General features: G+C 42.5%; 1 protein-coding gene across 1 annotated transcript; it reads right to left on the bottom strand.

Annotated features, from left to right (window-relative positions):
* Positions 1–5,785: 5,785 nt before the first annotated feature.
* On the bottom strand, positions 5,786–7,582 carry LOC311103709 (interferon a3-like; the record flags this gene model as incomplete). Its single annotated transcript, XM_084145325.1, has 5 exons — positions 5,786–5,881; positions 6,088–6,195; positions 6,877–7,026; positions 7,168–7,245; positions 7,448–7,582. The coding sequence occupies 5 exons, from the start codon at positions 7,580–7,582 to the stop codon at positions 5,786–5,788; spliced, it is 567 nt and encodes a 188-aa protein (XP_084001451.1).
* Positions 7,583–16,052: the final 8,470 nt, after the last annotated feature.

Below are 16,052 nucleotides of genomic sequence, written 5' to 3'. Positions count from 1 at the left end.
CCTCTGCTGTTGCGCTACAAATGAAAAGTGAATGGGAGACGTCAGCTTCACTACCCCAATCTCTCAACTATCATTTTCACAATGACGTAACCAACTTTCACCCTACTGTTGTCTGCTGGTGATGCAATGTTGACAAGCAACGACAACATGATTTGTTAGAACTTTCTATTTGTCGTTTTCTTTAAAATTGGAAAATGAATAATAATATTTGACTATAGTTCCTTGGTATAGGCTACAATATCAGGGATATTTTCCCTATAGAGTGAATAGTTTTAACAGGGCTATAACCTACTGTTGTGTGTGTGTGTGTGTGTGAATGTGTGTGTGTGTGTGTGTGTGTGTGTGTGTGTGTGAATGTGTGTGTGTGTCATAGTGTTGTGCACGTTTTTGAAGGTCAAATCTTGGCATTGATTTATTTTCCCCTTTTTCAATATAATATTGGGATTCATTTAGAATGTACAAAGCCTATGAAACTGTAAAGATCATATACTTTAAGGAAGTGGTCACCAAAACTGTCTGCATGTTCCTGGAGACCAGCAGGAGGAGGTAACGGCTTTTGTTCCAACCCAGCACAAACACAGCTGTTTCACGAGGGTCTTGATAAGATGTCATAAGTGGTTTCATCTTGAAATGTCATGTTATAGGCTAAATTATGAGATGTAGCCTAATTATTCTGCTGGGCGTCTCAGAGTAGGAGTGCTGATCTAGGATCAGGACCACCTCTGTCCATTCATTATAATCTAAAACGCTAAACTGATCCTGGATCAGCACTCCTACTCTCTGAGATGCTTTATGAATATGGGCCTTGGTGTTATTAGATATAGCCTTAATAGGCCTTATGTATAAAATAAATGTAATCTATTGGGGACCAGCCATGAGGATGAATCAGAAGGATGAGGATGAATCGTAAGAGAGCTACGGCTTTCAAGGAGAGGGACACTAATCCGGACGCTTATAAGAAATCCCGCTATGCCCTCAGGCGAACCATCAAACAGGCAAAGCGTCAATACAAGATTGAATCCTACTACACCGGCTCTGACGCTCGTTGCATGTGGCAGGGCTTGCAAACTATTACGGACTACAAAGGGTAACCCAACTCCGAGTTGCCCAGTGACGCGAGCCTACCGTTCGGATTACCTAGGGGCTAAATGCCTTTTATGCTCGCTTCAAGGCAAGCAACACTGAAGCATGTATGAGAGCATCAGCTGTTCCGGACGACTGCGTGATCACGCTCTCCGTAGCCGATGTGAGTAATACCTTTAAACAGGTCAACATTCACAATGCCGCAGGGCCAGACGGTTTACCAGGACGTGTACTCTGAGCATGCGCTGACCAACTGGCAAGTGTCTTCACTGACATTTTCAACCTGTCCCTGACTGAGTCTGTATTACCAACATGTTTCAAGCAGACCATCATAGTCCCTGTGCCCAAGAACACTAAGGTAACCTACCTAAATGACTACCGACCCGTAGCACTCACGTCTGTAGCCATGAACTTGGAAAGAAAGAAAATAAGAAAAGAAATTCCACAAATGGACTTTAAGGAAGGCACACCTGTTAATTGAAATGCGTTCCAGGTGACTACCTAATGAAGCTGGTTGAGAGAATGCCAAGAGTGTGCAAAGCTTTCATCAAAGCAAAGGGTGGCTATTTGAAAATATTATTTGGATTTGTTTAACACTTCTTTGGTTACTACATTATTCCATATGTGTTATATCATAGTTTTGATGTCTTCACTATTATTCTACAATGTAGAAAATAGTACAAATAAAGAAAAACCCTTGAATGAGTAGGTGTTCTAAATCTTTTGACTGGTAGTGTACGTGAGAATGCTATTCCTTGACTACAGCTCAGCGTTCAACACCATAGTGCCCTCAAAGCTCTTCACTAAGCTAAGGACCCTGGGACTAAACACCTCCCTCTGCAACTGGATCATGGACTTCCTGACTGGCCGCCCCCAGGTGGTAAGGGTAGGTAACAACACATCTGCCAGGCTGATCCTAAACACGGGGGCCCCTCAGGGGTGCGTGCACAGTCCGCTCCTGTACTCCCTGTTCACCCATGACTGTGTGGCCAGGCACGACTCCAACACCATCATTAAGTTTGCCGACGACACAACAGTTGTAGGCCTGATCACCGACAATGATGAGACAGCCTATAGGGAGGAGGTCAGAGACCTGGCCGTGTGGTGCCAGGATAACAACCTCTCCCTCAATGTGATCAAGACAAAGGAGATGATTGACCACGCCCCCATTCTCATCAACTGGGCTGTAGTGGAGCAAGTTGAGAGTTTCAAATTCCTTGGTGTCCACATCACCAACAAACTATCATGGTCCAAACACACCAAGACAGTCGTGAAGAGGACACGACAAAGCCTATTTCCCCTCAGGAGACTGAAAAGTTTTGGCATGGGTCCTAAGGTCCTCAAAAAGTTCAACAGCTGCACCATCGAGAGCATCCTGACTGGTTGCATCACTGCCTGGTATGGCAACTGCTCGGCCTCCGACCGCAAGGCACTACAGAGGGTAGTGCGTACGGCCAAGTACATCACTGGGGCCAAGCTTCCTTCCATCCAAGACCTCTATACCAGGCGTGTCAGAGGAAGGCCCTAAAAGTTTTCAAAGACTCCTGCCACTCTAGTCAGAGATTGTTCTCTCTGCTACCGCATGTCAAGCCGTACCCGAGTGCCAAGTCTAGGTCCAAAAGGCTTCTTTACAGCTTCTACCCCCAAGCCATAAGACTCCTGAAAATCTAATCAAATGGCTAACCGGACTATTTGCATTGTCCCCCCCCCCCCATCCCCTCTTTTATGCTGCTGCTACTCTCTGTTTATTATCTATGCATAGTCACTTTAACTCTACCTACATGTACACATGACCTTAATTACCTCGACTAACCTGTGCCCCCGCACATTGACTCTGTACCGGTACCCCCTGTAAATAGCCTCGCTACTGTTATTTTACGGCTGCTCTATTTTTTACTCATTAATTTTTTACTTAACATTAATTTTTCTTAAAACTGCATTATTGGTTAAGGGCTTGTAATTTGATTTGATTTGATTTGAATATGGCTTTGTTTCTGGCTTCCTTAGTGAATTTACACACGCACCGCTACTGCTGGTCAGTCAATGTCATAGAAAGGTCCTAATGTTTTGTAAACTCAGTGTATTTCCTTGGTATACGATATCAGGGATATTTTCCCTGTTCCCAAGAAAGCGAAGGCAACTGAACTAAATGACTATCGCCCCGTAGCACTCTCCTCTGTCATCATGAAGTGTTTTGAAAGGCTATTTAAGGATCATATCAACTTCACCTTACTCGACACCCTAGACCCACTACAATTTGCATACTTCCCCAATAGATCCATGGATGTCCAATCGCCATCCCACTGCACACTGCCCTATCCCATCTGGACAAGAGGAATACCTATGTAAGAATGCTATTCATTGACTACAGCTCAGCCTTCAACACCATAGTGCTCTCCAAGCTCATCACTAAGCTCGGGGCCCTGGGTCTGACTCAATCATCAAGTTTGCACACGACACAACAGTGATAGGCCTGATAACCAACAACGACGAGACAGCCTACAGGGAGGAGAGGAGGTGAGGGCCCTGGCGGAGTGGTGCCAGGAAAATAATGTCCCCCTCAACGTCAACTAAACGAAGGAGCTGACCGTGGACTTTAGTAGACTTTATGTGGCAGCGAAATGCATCCGATTTGTGGTGATCTATATATTTTCTTCTAATTAATGTAGCCTCTATTCGAAGGAATTTAATATAAAATCAAATTGTATTTGTCTCATTCGCCGAATACTTAGAAACCCTTAATCAACAATGCAGAGTGTTTTTTAAGTAAGTGAGAAAATCTTTGCTAAAAATAAAAAAATAATCATAACATAGTATCACAATATAATAATAATAACGAGGCTATATACAAGGGGTACCGGTACCGAGTCAATGTGCGGGGATACAGGTTAGTCAAGGTAATTGAGGTAGTGGTCTAAAGTACTTAAGCAAAAATACTTTAAAGAACTACTTAATTAGTTTTTTTTGGTATCTGTACTTTACTTTACTATATCTATTTTTGACAACTTTTACTTTTACTTCACTTCATTCCAAAATAAAATAATGTACTTTTTACTCCATACAATATCCGTGACACTCAAAAGTACTCGTTACTGTAGTGTCGAGAACGATGCTGAGATGCTGTGATGACAAGAAATCCGCTGACACTGTCCTCGATTATAATAGTTTTATTACATCTTTACTTTCAGCGTCAATTTACAGATTTCTGCAGAAAATCCGGAGAACAACTGGCCCCAATCTCTAATATGTTGTTTTCTCTCCGTCCTTTGTCCCAACCAAGGTATTTATATCCTATGTAACCTGATATGTGTGTTTTCCCCACAGGCCAATCCCACGACTCCACATAACAGACTTCCTCTGTTTTAGGGTGCCCCTATAGAAATGCTCTCCAGATGCTTCCACAAGCTGAGTCAACTTCCTCTAACACAACATTTGCAAATGTCAGCAAAGTCATAAATTGTCTAGATACTACATTACATTTTTTATGCTTAGCAGGACAGGACAAGGGTCCAATTCACACGCTTATAAAGAGAACATCCCTGGTCATCCCTAATGCCTCTGATCTAGTGGACTCACCAAACACAAATGCTTGATTTGTAAATTATGTCTAAGCGTTGGAGTTTGCCCCTGGCTATTCGTAAATTAAATGTAAAGGCCGGGAGATCCATGGGGCGGCGCACCATTGGCCCAGCGTTGTCCAGTGTATGGGAGGGAATGGCCGGCAGGGATGTAGCTCAGTTGGTAGAGCATGGCTTTTGCAACACCAGGGTTTTGGGTTCGATTCCCACGGGGGGACATTATGAAAAAAAAAATATATATATATAATGTATGCACTCACTAACTGTAAGTCGCTCTGGATAAGAGCGTCTGCTAAATGACTAAACATGTAAATGTAAAGAAACAATAAAATGGTGCCGTCTGGTTTGCTTAATATAAGGAATTTGAAATTATTTATACTTTTGATACTTAAGTATATTTTAGCAATTTCATTTTCTTTTGGTAGTTAAGTACATTTAAAACCCATTGCTTTTAGACTTTTACTCAAATAGTATTTTACTGGGTGACTTTCACTTTTACTTGAGACATTTTCTATTAAGGTATGTTTACTTTTACTCAAGTATGAGCTTAGTTCAAATGTCGTATTTCATCAGAACCCCAAATATAAGCTTTTTTACGCCACTGGTTGAAAGAATGTAAACATAAACAATAATGAACTATAATTTTGATCTCATGGATGATCCTTCCTTGCATCCATAGCTCTGTGATAATGGTTATTTTTCTTCAACCCCATCCCTCAGCTATTTACCAAAATGGTTAAATGTATTATTTATTATTTTAAATGGTGGTTGAGTGTCAACTTTCGTGTTTGAACTGCAGATCTCCCCTTTAACAAAGTCAGTCTATAAACAAATTAATACAGGAAATAATTAATGGATGCATGAATGAATGCATATATAAATGAATGAATGAAAACGATACGAGAATAGATGCATGTAGTTTTCATTTAATTGCAATATAAATAAATAAACGAATAAATAAATACATCGTGTAAACATAAATATCATCAATCAATATTTCTAAATCAGTCAGTCAGTCAATCTAGCAGCCAGCCAGTCAGTCAGTCATTAAATGTATCAGCCATCAATCTATTAGCCAGCCTGAGGAGTATGTCACGTCTCCAATGATGATTATGTGGTTCTCCTCACGGCTTGACTTTGCTGTCGATGAATTTCTTGAACTGCACCAGGTTTTTGCGAACCTCCTCTCGCACGATCTCCCATGCGCATGTGCTGTGTTCCTGGAGAGTGTACAAGATATACATTTTTTTCAGCCAACTCAACCACAGCAGGTGGTCAACGCATCCGACAACACCAAAACGGCGCTTGGCAGTTGCAAGTTTCATATGTAAGTTGTGGCAGTGAACTGCAACAGATTAATGGTGATCAAGAACTTTTGCTCAGATTAATTTAGCCTCTATTCGATTACATTTGATATTGGACCCACCTTCTCTTTCAAGACGGTTTTCAGCTTGTCGAAATATGTTTTGAGAGACGCGTTGCCTGCAGTAACCGACCCTCCATCCCCAGAGGATGCCCCAACACCACCTGCGACCTGGAGACAATATAAAATAGTGGTGAGTGCATTAGTTCTGTCTCATGGAAGGTTATGAAAATATTGTACAAATATTTGGTATATTTGTAGTGTCTAAATTAAATAACAATGCCCACGATTGTCTGCCGCCCAAATACACTGAGTGTACAAACATTAGGAACACCTGCTTAATATTCAGTTGCACACCCTTTTGCCCTCAGAACAGCCTCAATTCGTTGGGGCATGCATTCCATCAGAATGCTGGCCCACGTTGACTCCAACGCTTCTCACATTTGTGTCAAGCTGGCTGGATGTCCTTTGGGTGGTGGACCATTCTTGGTACACAAGTGAAACTGTTGAGCGTGAAAAACCCAGCAGGGTTACAGTTCTTTACACATTCAAACCGGTGTGCCTGGTACCTACTACCATACTCCCTTCAAAGGCACTTATATATTTTGTCTTGTCCATTCACCCTCTGAATTGCACACATACACAATCGGTCTCGATTGTCTCAAGGCTTAAACATCCTTCTTTAATCTGTCTCTGCCCCTTCATCTACACTGATTGAAGTGGATTTATCAGGTGGATCATAGCTTTCACCTGGATTCACCTGGTCAGTCTGTCATAGAAAGATACAGTGTTCCTAATGTTTTGTACACTCAGTGTATAACCTATAGGCTACAGAAGAGGGATCATACTTACGCATAACTTTAAGTTCTCAACTTGACGATATATTATGTTTTGGAACTGGTTAAGTGCTATTTTGTTCCAGGTGACAGAAGTCAGGCTTTTGTTAAATATTTGGACCACATATCCCATAGCCTCTAATGCAACCACAGAGACGTCCTCGACCTGGATAAAATACAACAGGGTTTTAGGCACAGGGTGTCTAAATACGTAGTTAAACTGCCAATATACCATTTTGAAATTTCAAGAAGTTATACTCTAGTTTAGGCTATCAAAATCTTGCTACGATACTGAAGCGTATCCTACCTGTGTGTTCATGTAAACATCCTCTGGAAACATTTGTTTGTCTTTTTCTTCTGAACACATATGTGGAATGTATCCACCCTGAAATAGAACTCATATCAATATCAAGAAGTTGACTGTATTGGGATAGTGACTTTAAATGAAATATTGTAGTACAGAGACGGAAAGCATTGGTTAGACATAAAATGTTCTATAATGCAAAATAAAAATGTGAATGTCATTGCGAATATTGCGCATCAATTTGTGCACACCAAACAGCAGACGTACAATTTAAATTACTCACCATCTCTGAGAGCAGACGTATGCTATGATCGTTCATGCTCCTCATCCTATACTGCGTCCAATCGCAAGGTTTGGATGCTGCTGTGCCTTGGCAGAACAGAGTCAGGCAAATGCTCAACCATTTCAATACAGTCATGTTTATTTTATTAGAACTTGAGTGCAACAGCTATTATAAATGATTAAAGTCGGATTATCTTAATCTTGATTTCCTAGATTGCTGAAGTTGCCCATCTTATATAAACCCAAGTATCGATACGTGAAGGTATAAAAATTCCTTTGTGGTGAAGAAAGGTTGCATGGTTCAGACTTTCGCTTCCCTTTTTTAACCCCAATTTGCAGGGGGTGATTCTTAATTATGCTGTTGTAAAATTAAGCAGAACGTATTTGCCTAGCAAGTAACCAGTTTCCATATATATCTATGTAAAAATTGCATTGGATCAATGAATGTCATGATAACATATTCAGCAGGTGTTAAGATGTAGGCCATATTGAATATGAAAAACTAAGAAAACAATGGTTTATTTCTTATGAAGGCCATGTTCAATATAAATATGCTCAAATTGTGGACATTCTACACCACAGATGCTGTATAGAGTTAACCAGAAAGTGTTTTCAGTATGCGTAGCACAATGATCACATTTTGCTCACACATTTAATCTGTTGTGACTCTTTTTTAATCAGGTAATGCAATCAGAAGCATGACTGTTCAGTGTTAATATTGCACATCTTTTAAATAAAAATACATTTTATTAATAGAGTGACTGGTAGTGTTGAATGAAAGCTAAAGCCGTCCCGCCTCTAAAATCGAGAGTAGAGCGCGGTGGTATTGACTTTGCTGCCAGCATGCAGGGGAATTACTTTTCCTTTTCTCTCATGCGGTTCATTCTTATTAAATTAATTCGGTAAATTCCAAGGGGATCTTTTTACAGTTTGATAATTTCAGTTTAATAAAATAGTATATGCCCTAAATTAGCCTTTACTAGGCGCTTACCATGACGTCGACGAGGATGATGTGTGAATTTGACTGAATGTGAATGATGATGATGCGATGATGATTATAGCTATATTTTTCCGACACCTTTATTTAACCATGGAAGTCCCATTGAGATATAGAATCATAGAATGATGATGACGACGACGTTAATTGGAGGTGTAGGTCTCTGATTTTGCAGTTTTTATGTTAAGCCTTTATTGTAGGTTACCTTGTAACAATGACCTAACTGATCATGGCATTGGTTTATCAACATTGTAGGCCTATCAACAAATGAATTATTATTTTCAAACGTGAGATGAATTTCACTGTATTTGTGCAGTCAATTAATTACAAATGGGTTACATTGGTCAACGGGTTTATTTCGGTAGCCTACAGTCGTGTTATGAAATCAATATATTACATCTGCTCATTTGTGGTGCATAGACTCGAGTAGAATTTGTAAATTCTTCAATATCCACACGATTTCATTTCGAACAACCTCCCAAGTACAATAACTGTTGTTCTGAAACGAAGAAACCCCACAGTAAATTGAAATTAATAAATGGAAGAACGAAAAAAGTGATTCAAATAAAACCATTCAATATAGGCTTCTGTGTTGTTTTAACCTTTTGCTATAGAAGTTGCTTCATTTAGCTGAAGTAGCGTTTTGTAGAACGACTCAGTGTCTCCATGAAAACGTGTCCAATAGTAGAATTCTCATCTCCATTCAACTGTGTGAAACGATTCAATGTATTAAATGTATTGTCATATCAGGGAAGACATTTCCACTTGCATGCAAAAAATCATACTCATGCATTCAGATAAATTCGTTGTCTGTCGGAAAATTATATTTCTAAAGTAATCCATCACAGAGGCTGACGAGGTTTAGCAAATACAGTCTCTTTATCACTTGCCCTAAAATGATATATGCAGTCCTAAAAATCTCTCTCTGTTGGGAAAAATAAATGGATGTAAATCACTGTGCTATAAAATCATTCCATTAGAGGAGATTCTTTGGCTACTGTAAAAGTTACAGACTTGACCAACCTGTTGATAATGGGTGTCTTCAAATAACTAATTAATGTTGAATGTTAATGTTCACGTTCTCTTGCAAGCACTGCACGGGAAAACGACCACCCTAGGTATTTAAAACATGACATGGTCAGCAAAGGATCAGCCAAGATTGAGAAATGAGGCTACAGATTGAGAAATTAGGCTACGTTTCATGCTCGGACACAATCATCAACGGTTTATGTCAGCCATCTCACCAAATCCTGAAGAAGTTTGATGTTGTGCTTATTTAGGATTTTGAGAGGAGCATCCCTCCATGTGTATCCATTTGTTGGATACACCGTACGTAAGCAAAATGAAACACTCCATCATGTCAAATTGGTTATGTTGATGGTCGGCTACACAACAATATCTTTTAGAAAGATAGGTCTGGAAATCTGAGACAAGCATCAATATGTAGCCTATATAAACACCTCCCAAAATTCCTGACAGCCAACCGAGATGGGACAGCCGAGTAGCTGTGTGATTCACCATAAGCCTCATGATGAAACTGTAAAACAATTAAATGATAGAAGTTAACCCGGTGTACCGAAACCTTCATTTGTAGCCTATAAACGCCAGTAGTGATAACCTCATTGGATTATCTTCAATTGAAAAAAATATACTTTACTCCAGTGGCGATTTTAGCATGTAAATATTTGTGGGGCAAACTCCCATTTTTTAAAAATGCATGCCAGCAAAGCCAATACAATACAACACAACACTAAACAATACATTAATTGCACTATAACGGTGACAAACGGTGCCCACAAACTGTTAGGGCCTACACAAAGCTGTCCCAAAAGCAGAGCTTTCTTTTCAGCACCATCGAGTGAATCCTTACCACTGCTACACCTGGCTATCAGCGGAGCCTTGTCTGGCAGGGAAACAGTTCATTCAGCCTTATTTACTGCCTTTAAAGAATACATAGCTGATATGGCTGACTTGCTTAAACAAATGTGCTTTCTACTGGTAATTGAGATGTACAAACTACGTCATAAGGGGACGACGAGCAGATAAGAGGCAATCCATAATTTCGATTAATACATTAATGAGCGAGCTAGTAGAGATGCAGTCAATATAACTATTTGTTCAGCACTTTTTGAAATGTACAGTTACAGAATTGTCACGCTCTGGCTCCGGGACTCTGTAATTTGAGCCAGGGTGTGTTCATTCATTGGGTGTATTTCTATGTTTGTATTTCTGTTGGGTTCATTTCTATGTTTGGTCAATGACTCCCAATCCGAGGTAACGAGTGTCAGCTGTCGGCTCGTTATCTCTGATTGGGAGCCATATTTAATCTGTATGTTTTCCTGTGGGTGTTGTGGGTTTTTGTTCCTTTACGGTCATTGTAACTGTGGACTTCATGAATCGTTTATTGTTTTGCACTTTAGTATAATAAAGTCATCATGTTCGCTCAACACGCTGCGTATTGGTCCGCTTCCTGTAACGACGATCGTGACAGAAAAACCCACCAAGATGGGACCAAGCAGCGTGTCCAGGAGCCATCGCCAGGGAGATCCCTCACAGATCTCCTTCGCCTCCTGGACTGGGTCAAGCCGAGTGAGGAAGAGAGGGGCTTGACATTATGGCAGAAGGGCGAGAAGCTGGCGAGGGACATGGAGACCTGGGCCACGGGTAGGAGAGACGCCCCGAAAATTTTTAGGGGGGGGCTCACGACGGCGGACCAGCAGGAGGCTGCGATAGAGCGGCCCAGTGGGTTGCCGGAGAAGGCCGCCGGGTTACGGGGGCCACTGGTCGAAGAGGGGATGGCGGATGTAGAGGCACGGCGAGAGGTACTGGGGTGTGTTACCAGTCCGGTCCGGCCCGTTCCAGATCCCGAGGTAGAGCCAGTGGTGTGTGTCCCCAGTACGGTCCGGCCTGTTCCAGCCCCTCGCACCAAGTGTACGGTGCGCGTCGCCAGCCCAGCCCGGCCTGTCCCTGCTCCCCGTATCAAGTCTGTGGTGCGTCTCGTCAGCCCGGCTCTGCCCGTTCCTGCTCCCCGCACCAGGTCTGTGGTGCGCTTCGTCAGCCCGGTTCTGCCCGTTCCTGCTCCCCGCACCAGGTCTGTGGTGCGCTTCGTCAGCCCGGCTCTGCCCGTTCCTGCTCCCCGCACCAGGTCTGTGGTGCGCTTCGTCAGCCCTGTCCGGCCCAGTCCTGCTCCCCGCACCAAGTCAGGGGTGCGCTTCGTCAGCCTGGTAAGGCCCGTTCGTCCTCCACGCACCAAGCCAGAGGCGCGTGTCGTCAGTCCGGCTCCGGCCAGCGGGGCTAGACAGGACCAGGGGTACTTTGGGGGGTGGGAGAGGAGGTGGGGATCAAGGCCAGAGCCAGAGCCACCGCCGAGGAGGTATGCCCGCCCAGCCCTCCCTTGTTTAGCCTTATTGAGGCGCGGTCGCAGTCCGCGCCTTTAGGGGGGGGTACTGTCACGCTCTGGCTCCGGGACTCTGTAATTTGAGCCAGGGTGTGTTCATTCATTGGGTGTATTTCTATGTTTGTATTTCTGTTGGGTTCATTTCTATGTTTGGTCAATGACTCCCAATCGGAGGTAACGAGTGTCAGCTGTCGGCTCGTTATCTCTGATTGGGAGCCATATTTAATCTGTATGTTTTCCTGTGGGTGTTGTGGGTTTTTGTTCCTTTACGGTCATTGTAACTGTGGACTTCATGAATCGTTTATTGTTTTGCACTTTAGTATAATAAAGTCATCATGTTCGCTCAACACGCTGCGTATTGGTCCGCTTCCTGTAACGACGATCGTGACAAGAATTCAGAACATTGGCCGTTCTTCCAGTATTCTCCCTGTACACCAAGTCAGAACGTAGGATAAATCAAGTGGGCATATTAAATCAAATCAAATCAAATGTATTGGTCACATACACATGGTTAGCAGATGTTATTGCGAGTGTAGCGAAATGCTTGTGCTTCTAGTTCCGACAGTGCAGTAATAAGCAGACAATGAAAGCTCTTACAATATTCAATGATTATGTTAATCAAAAACAGGCTATAGGCTGCACGTGCACAACCAAGTCAGAACAGTAGGCTAAGTTTTTCGGGGGAAAAGGACCATCTTATTAGGGTGAGGCACATGGGCTACTAACATCTTACTACACAACATACACTTAGTATTACTTTCAGTATACAGTATACATATCTCCCTGGCATATTACATCATTTATGCAGCAGCATACAATACATTTTTGGACTCACATTGTTGTGCTGTGCTCACTTGAAAAGGAAGGAGGCGCAGCGGTCTTTCTTGTGGGCACATTTTGTCATCAAACTTTGTCATCAAAGTCAGGTATTGTCTGGATTTATGATGCTTTCACGACAACTGGGAACTCCGAAAAAAAACAGATCGAATCATGACGTCGGAGCTCTAGAAAGAAGCCCAACTTCCCGACTTGGAATTCCGAGTTGGATGACCGTTCAAAAAGATTTTTTCCCAGTTGGAGCTCGTTTTTCTCCGACTTTCCAATTGTTTTGAACTCACTGAAGTCTGAGATTTCCCAGTTCCGAGTTTAAGTTGTTCTGAACGCGGCAGAAGCCATGCTGGATTGACAGCATGGACAATGTATTCAACCTTTTTTGGTCCATGGTGTTGAAAGTTTATCCTTTTAATCTTGGAAAAGAGACCCTTAAACCCACACTTGGACCACACACCCACTCTACTGAATAACAGGCTAGTGATTGCTTTGTAAAGCTTGCAGTTAGCGAATGATTCCTCCCAAACCACTCATTGTTGAATTTGCGAATTCCAACTTGTGTAATGTTTATGTCCAATGGCCGATGAGCACCAATACGTTTTATCTATAATATCTCTTCATATGACAAGGATGAAAAGGATTTGCCAGTAGATTGTCAACTTGATTCATGATGATGGCTGCTTGTCTAGCATGCTAGCTAAGATTTTGAAAGTATGATGTTGACATGATCAGTCCAATCAAAGCTACGGTAAATATAACTTGATTTGACATCATTTTATCTGTGGACAATGACCTTGAGCCTTCTTGGATGGGCATTTCTAATGTAACTCTATGGCATCACCCAAGGGGCTTGAATTTTCTAGCTCTCCACATAGATTTTGCGTGACGTAGTGTCCCCATGAGTGACAGAATCTGAGCCAATCACGGCGCAACTAGCAATTCCACGGCTCAGACACGAGATGTATGTGGCAGGGTTTACAGACAATCACGGACTACAATAGGAAAACCAGCCATGTCGTGGACACCGACGTCTTGCTTCCAGACAAGCTAAACAAGTACTTTGCCCACTTTGAGGATAATACAGTGCCACCGACGCGGCCAGCTACCAAGGACTGTGGGCTCTCCTTCTCCGTGGCTGACGTGAGTAAGACATTTAAACGTTTTAACATTCGCAAGGCTGCCGGCCCAATGGCATTCCTAGCCGCGTCCTCAGAGCATGCACAGACTAGAAGACTGGTGTGTTTACGGACATATTGAATCTCTCCCTATCTCAGTCTACCGTCCCCACATACTTCAAGATGGCCACCATTGTTCCTGTACCCAAGAATGCAAAGGTAACTGAACTAATTGACTAGCGCCCCGTAGCACTCGCTTCTGTCATCATGAAGTACTTTGAGAGACTAGTCAAGGATCATATAACCTCCACCTTACCTGTCAACCTAGACCCACTTCAATTTGCATACCGCCCCAATAGGTCCACAGACTATGTAATCGCCATTACACTGCATACTGCCCTATCCCATCTGGACAAGAGGAATACCTATGGAAGAATGCTGTTCATTGACTATAGCTCAGCATTCAACACCATAGTACCCTCCAAGCTCATCATCAAGCTTAAGGCCCTGTGTAATTGGGTCCTGGACTTCCTGATGGGCCGCCCCCAGGTGGTGAAGGTAGGAAACAACATCTCCACTTTGCTGATCCTCAACACTGGGGCCCCACAAGGGAGTGTGCTCAGCCCCCTACTGTACTCCCTGTTCACCCATGACTGCGTAGCCATGCACGCCTCCAACTCAATCATCAAGTTTGCAGACGACACAATAGTAGTAGGCTTGATTACCAATAATGATGAGACAGTCTACAGGGAGGAGGTGACGGCTCTCGGAGTGTGGTGTCAGGAAAATAACCTCTCACTCAATGTAAAAAAAAAAGGAGATGATCGTGGACTTCAGGAAACAGCAGAGGGAGTACCCCCCTATCCACATCGACGTGACAGCAGTGGAGAAGGTGGAAAGTTCCTCGGCATACATATCAATGACAAACTGAAATGGTCCAACCACACAGACAGTGTGGTGAAGAAGGCGCAACAGCATCTCTTCAACCTCTGGAGGCTGAAGAAATTAGGCCTTTCACCTAAAACCCTCACAAACTTTTACAGATGCACGATTGAGAGCATCCTGTCGGGCTGTATCACCGCCTGGTATGGCAACTGCACAGCCCATAACCGCAGGGCTCTCCAGAGAGTGGTGCGGTCTGCACAACGCATCTCCGGGGGGCAAACTACCTGCCCTCCAGGACACCTACAGCACCCGATGTCACAGGAAGGCCAAAAAGATAATCAAGGACAACTACCACCCGAGCCACTGCCTGTTCACCCCGTTATCATCCAGAAGGCGAGAACAGTATAGGTGCATCAAAGCTGGGACCGATTGACTGAAAAACAGCTTCTATCTCAAGGCCATCAGACTGTTAAACAGCCATCACTAGCACAGAGAGGCTGCTGCCTACATACAGCCTTGAAAATCACTGGCCACTTTAATAAATAGAACACTAGGGACTTTAATAATGCCACTTTAATGTTTACATATCTTGCATTACCGATCTCATATGTATATACTGTATTCTATACTATCTATTGCATCTTAGACTATGCCACTCTGATAATGATAATGACGTTGCTCATCCATATATTTATATATTCTTATTCCATTCCTTTACTTAGATTTGTGTGTATTAGGTTTTTGTTGTAGAACTGTTAGATGTTACTTGCTAGATATTGGTGCACTGTCGGAACTAGAAGCACAAGCATTTCGCTACACTCGCAATAACATCTGCTAACCATGTATATGTGACCAATACATTTGATTTGATTTGACATTTGAACCCCTAAACTCTGTATTTTCAGCTGGCTGCCCCACCACCACAGAAAGCACTGAGCTAGGCTGAAACACTTGTATTTTGGAGCTGCCTTACTCAAGAAAGGAAAAAAGAGACCATGTTTGTATGCGGCTTTGTTAACTCAATGATTTTTTGTAAACATTGTTTGCAAACTGATATGTGACACATATTAATGACAAAATAACATGCGAAACAGGAAACAACAACAAAAACTAAATAAAATGTCTAAACAGGTGGGGCTCTGAGTATTTTTGTAATACACCAAACATACTGCAAACCATTCAGATACAGCACATATGAGTACTATACCATTCAATGTAAACATGCATACACACCATTCTAGATGTTATCCCAAATAACCTCATACCATTATACAAATGGATATACAGTATATCTACAATAACTCTATTCTATCCAGGAATTCCAAGTCTTATGAAAGGACTGTGTGCTGCCACATTGGCCTATATAATACACACCTTTGTC

This window comes from Coregonus lavaretus (assembly GCF_964263955.1).
Source record: "Coregonus lavaretus genome assembly, chromosome: 28".
Taxonomy (NCBI): domain Eukaryota; kingdom Metazoa; phylum Chordata; class Actinopteri; order Salmoniformes; family Salmonidae; genus Coregonus; species Coregonus lavaretus.
Note: the sequence above shows the minus strand (reverse complement) of the source record. Positions and strands in the feature narration are given on the sequence as shown.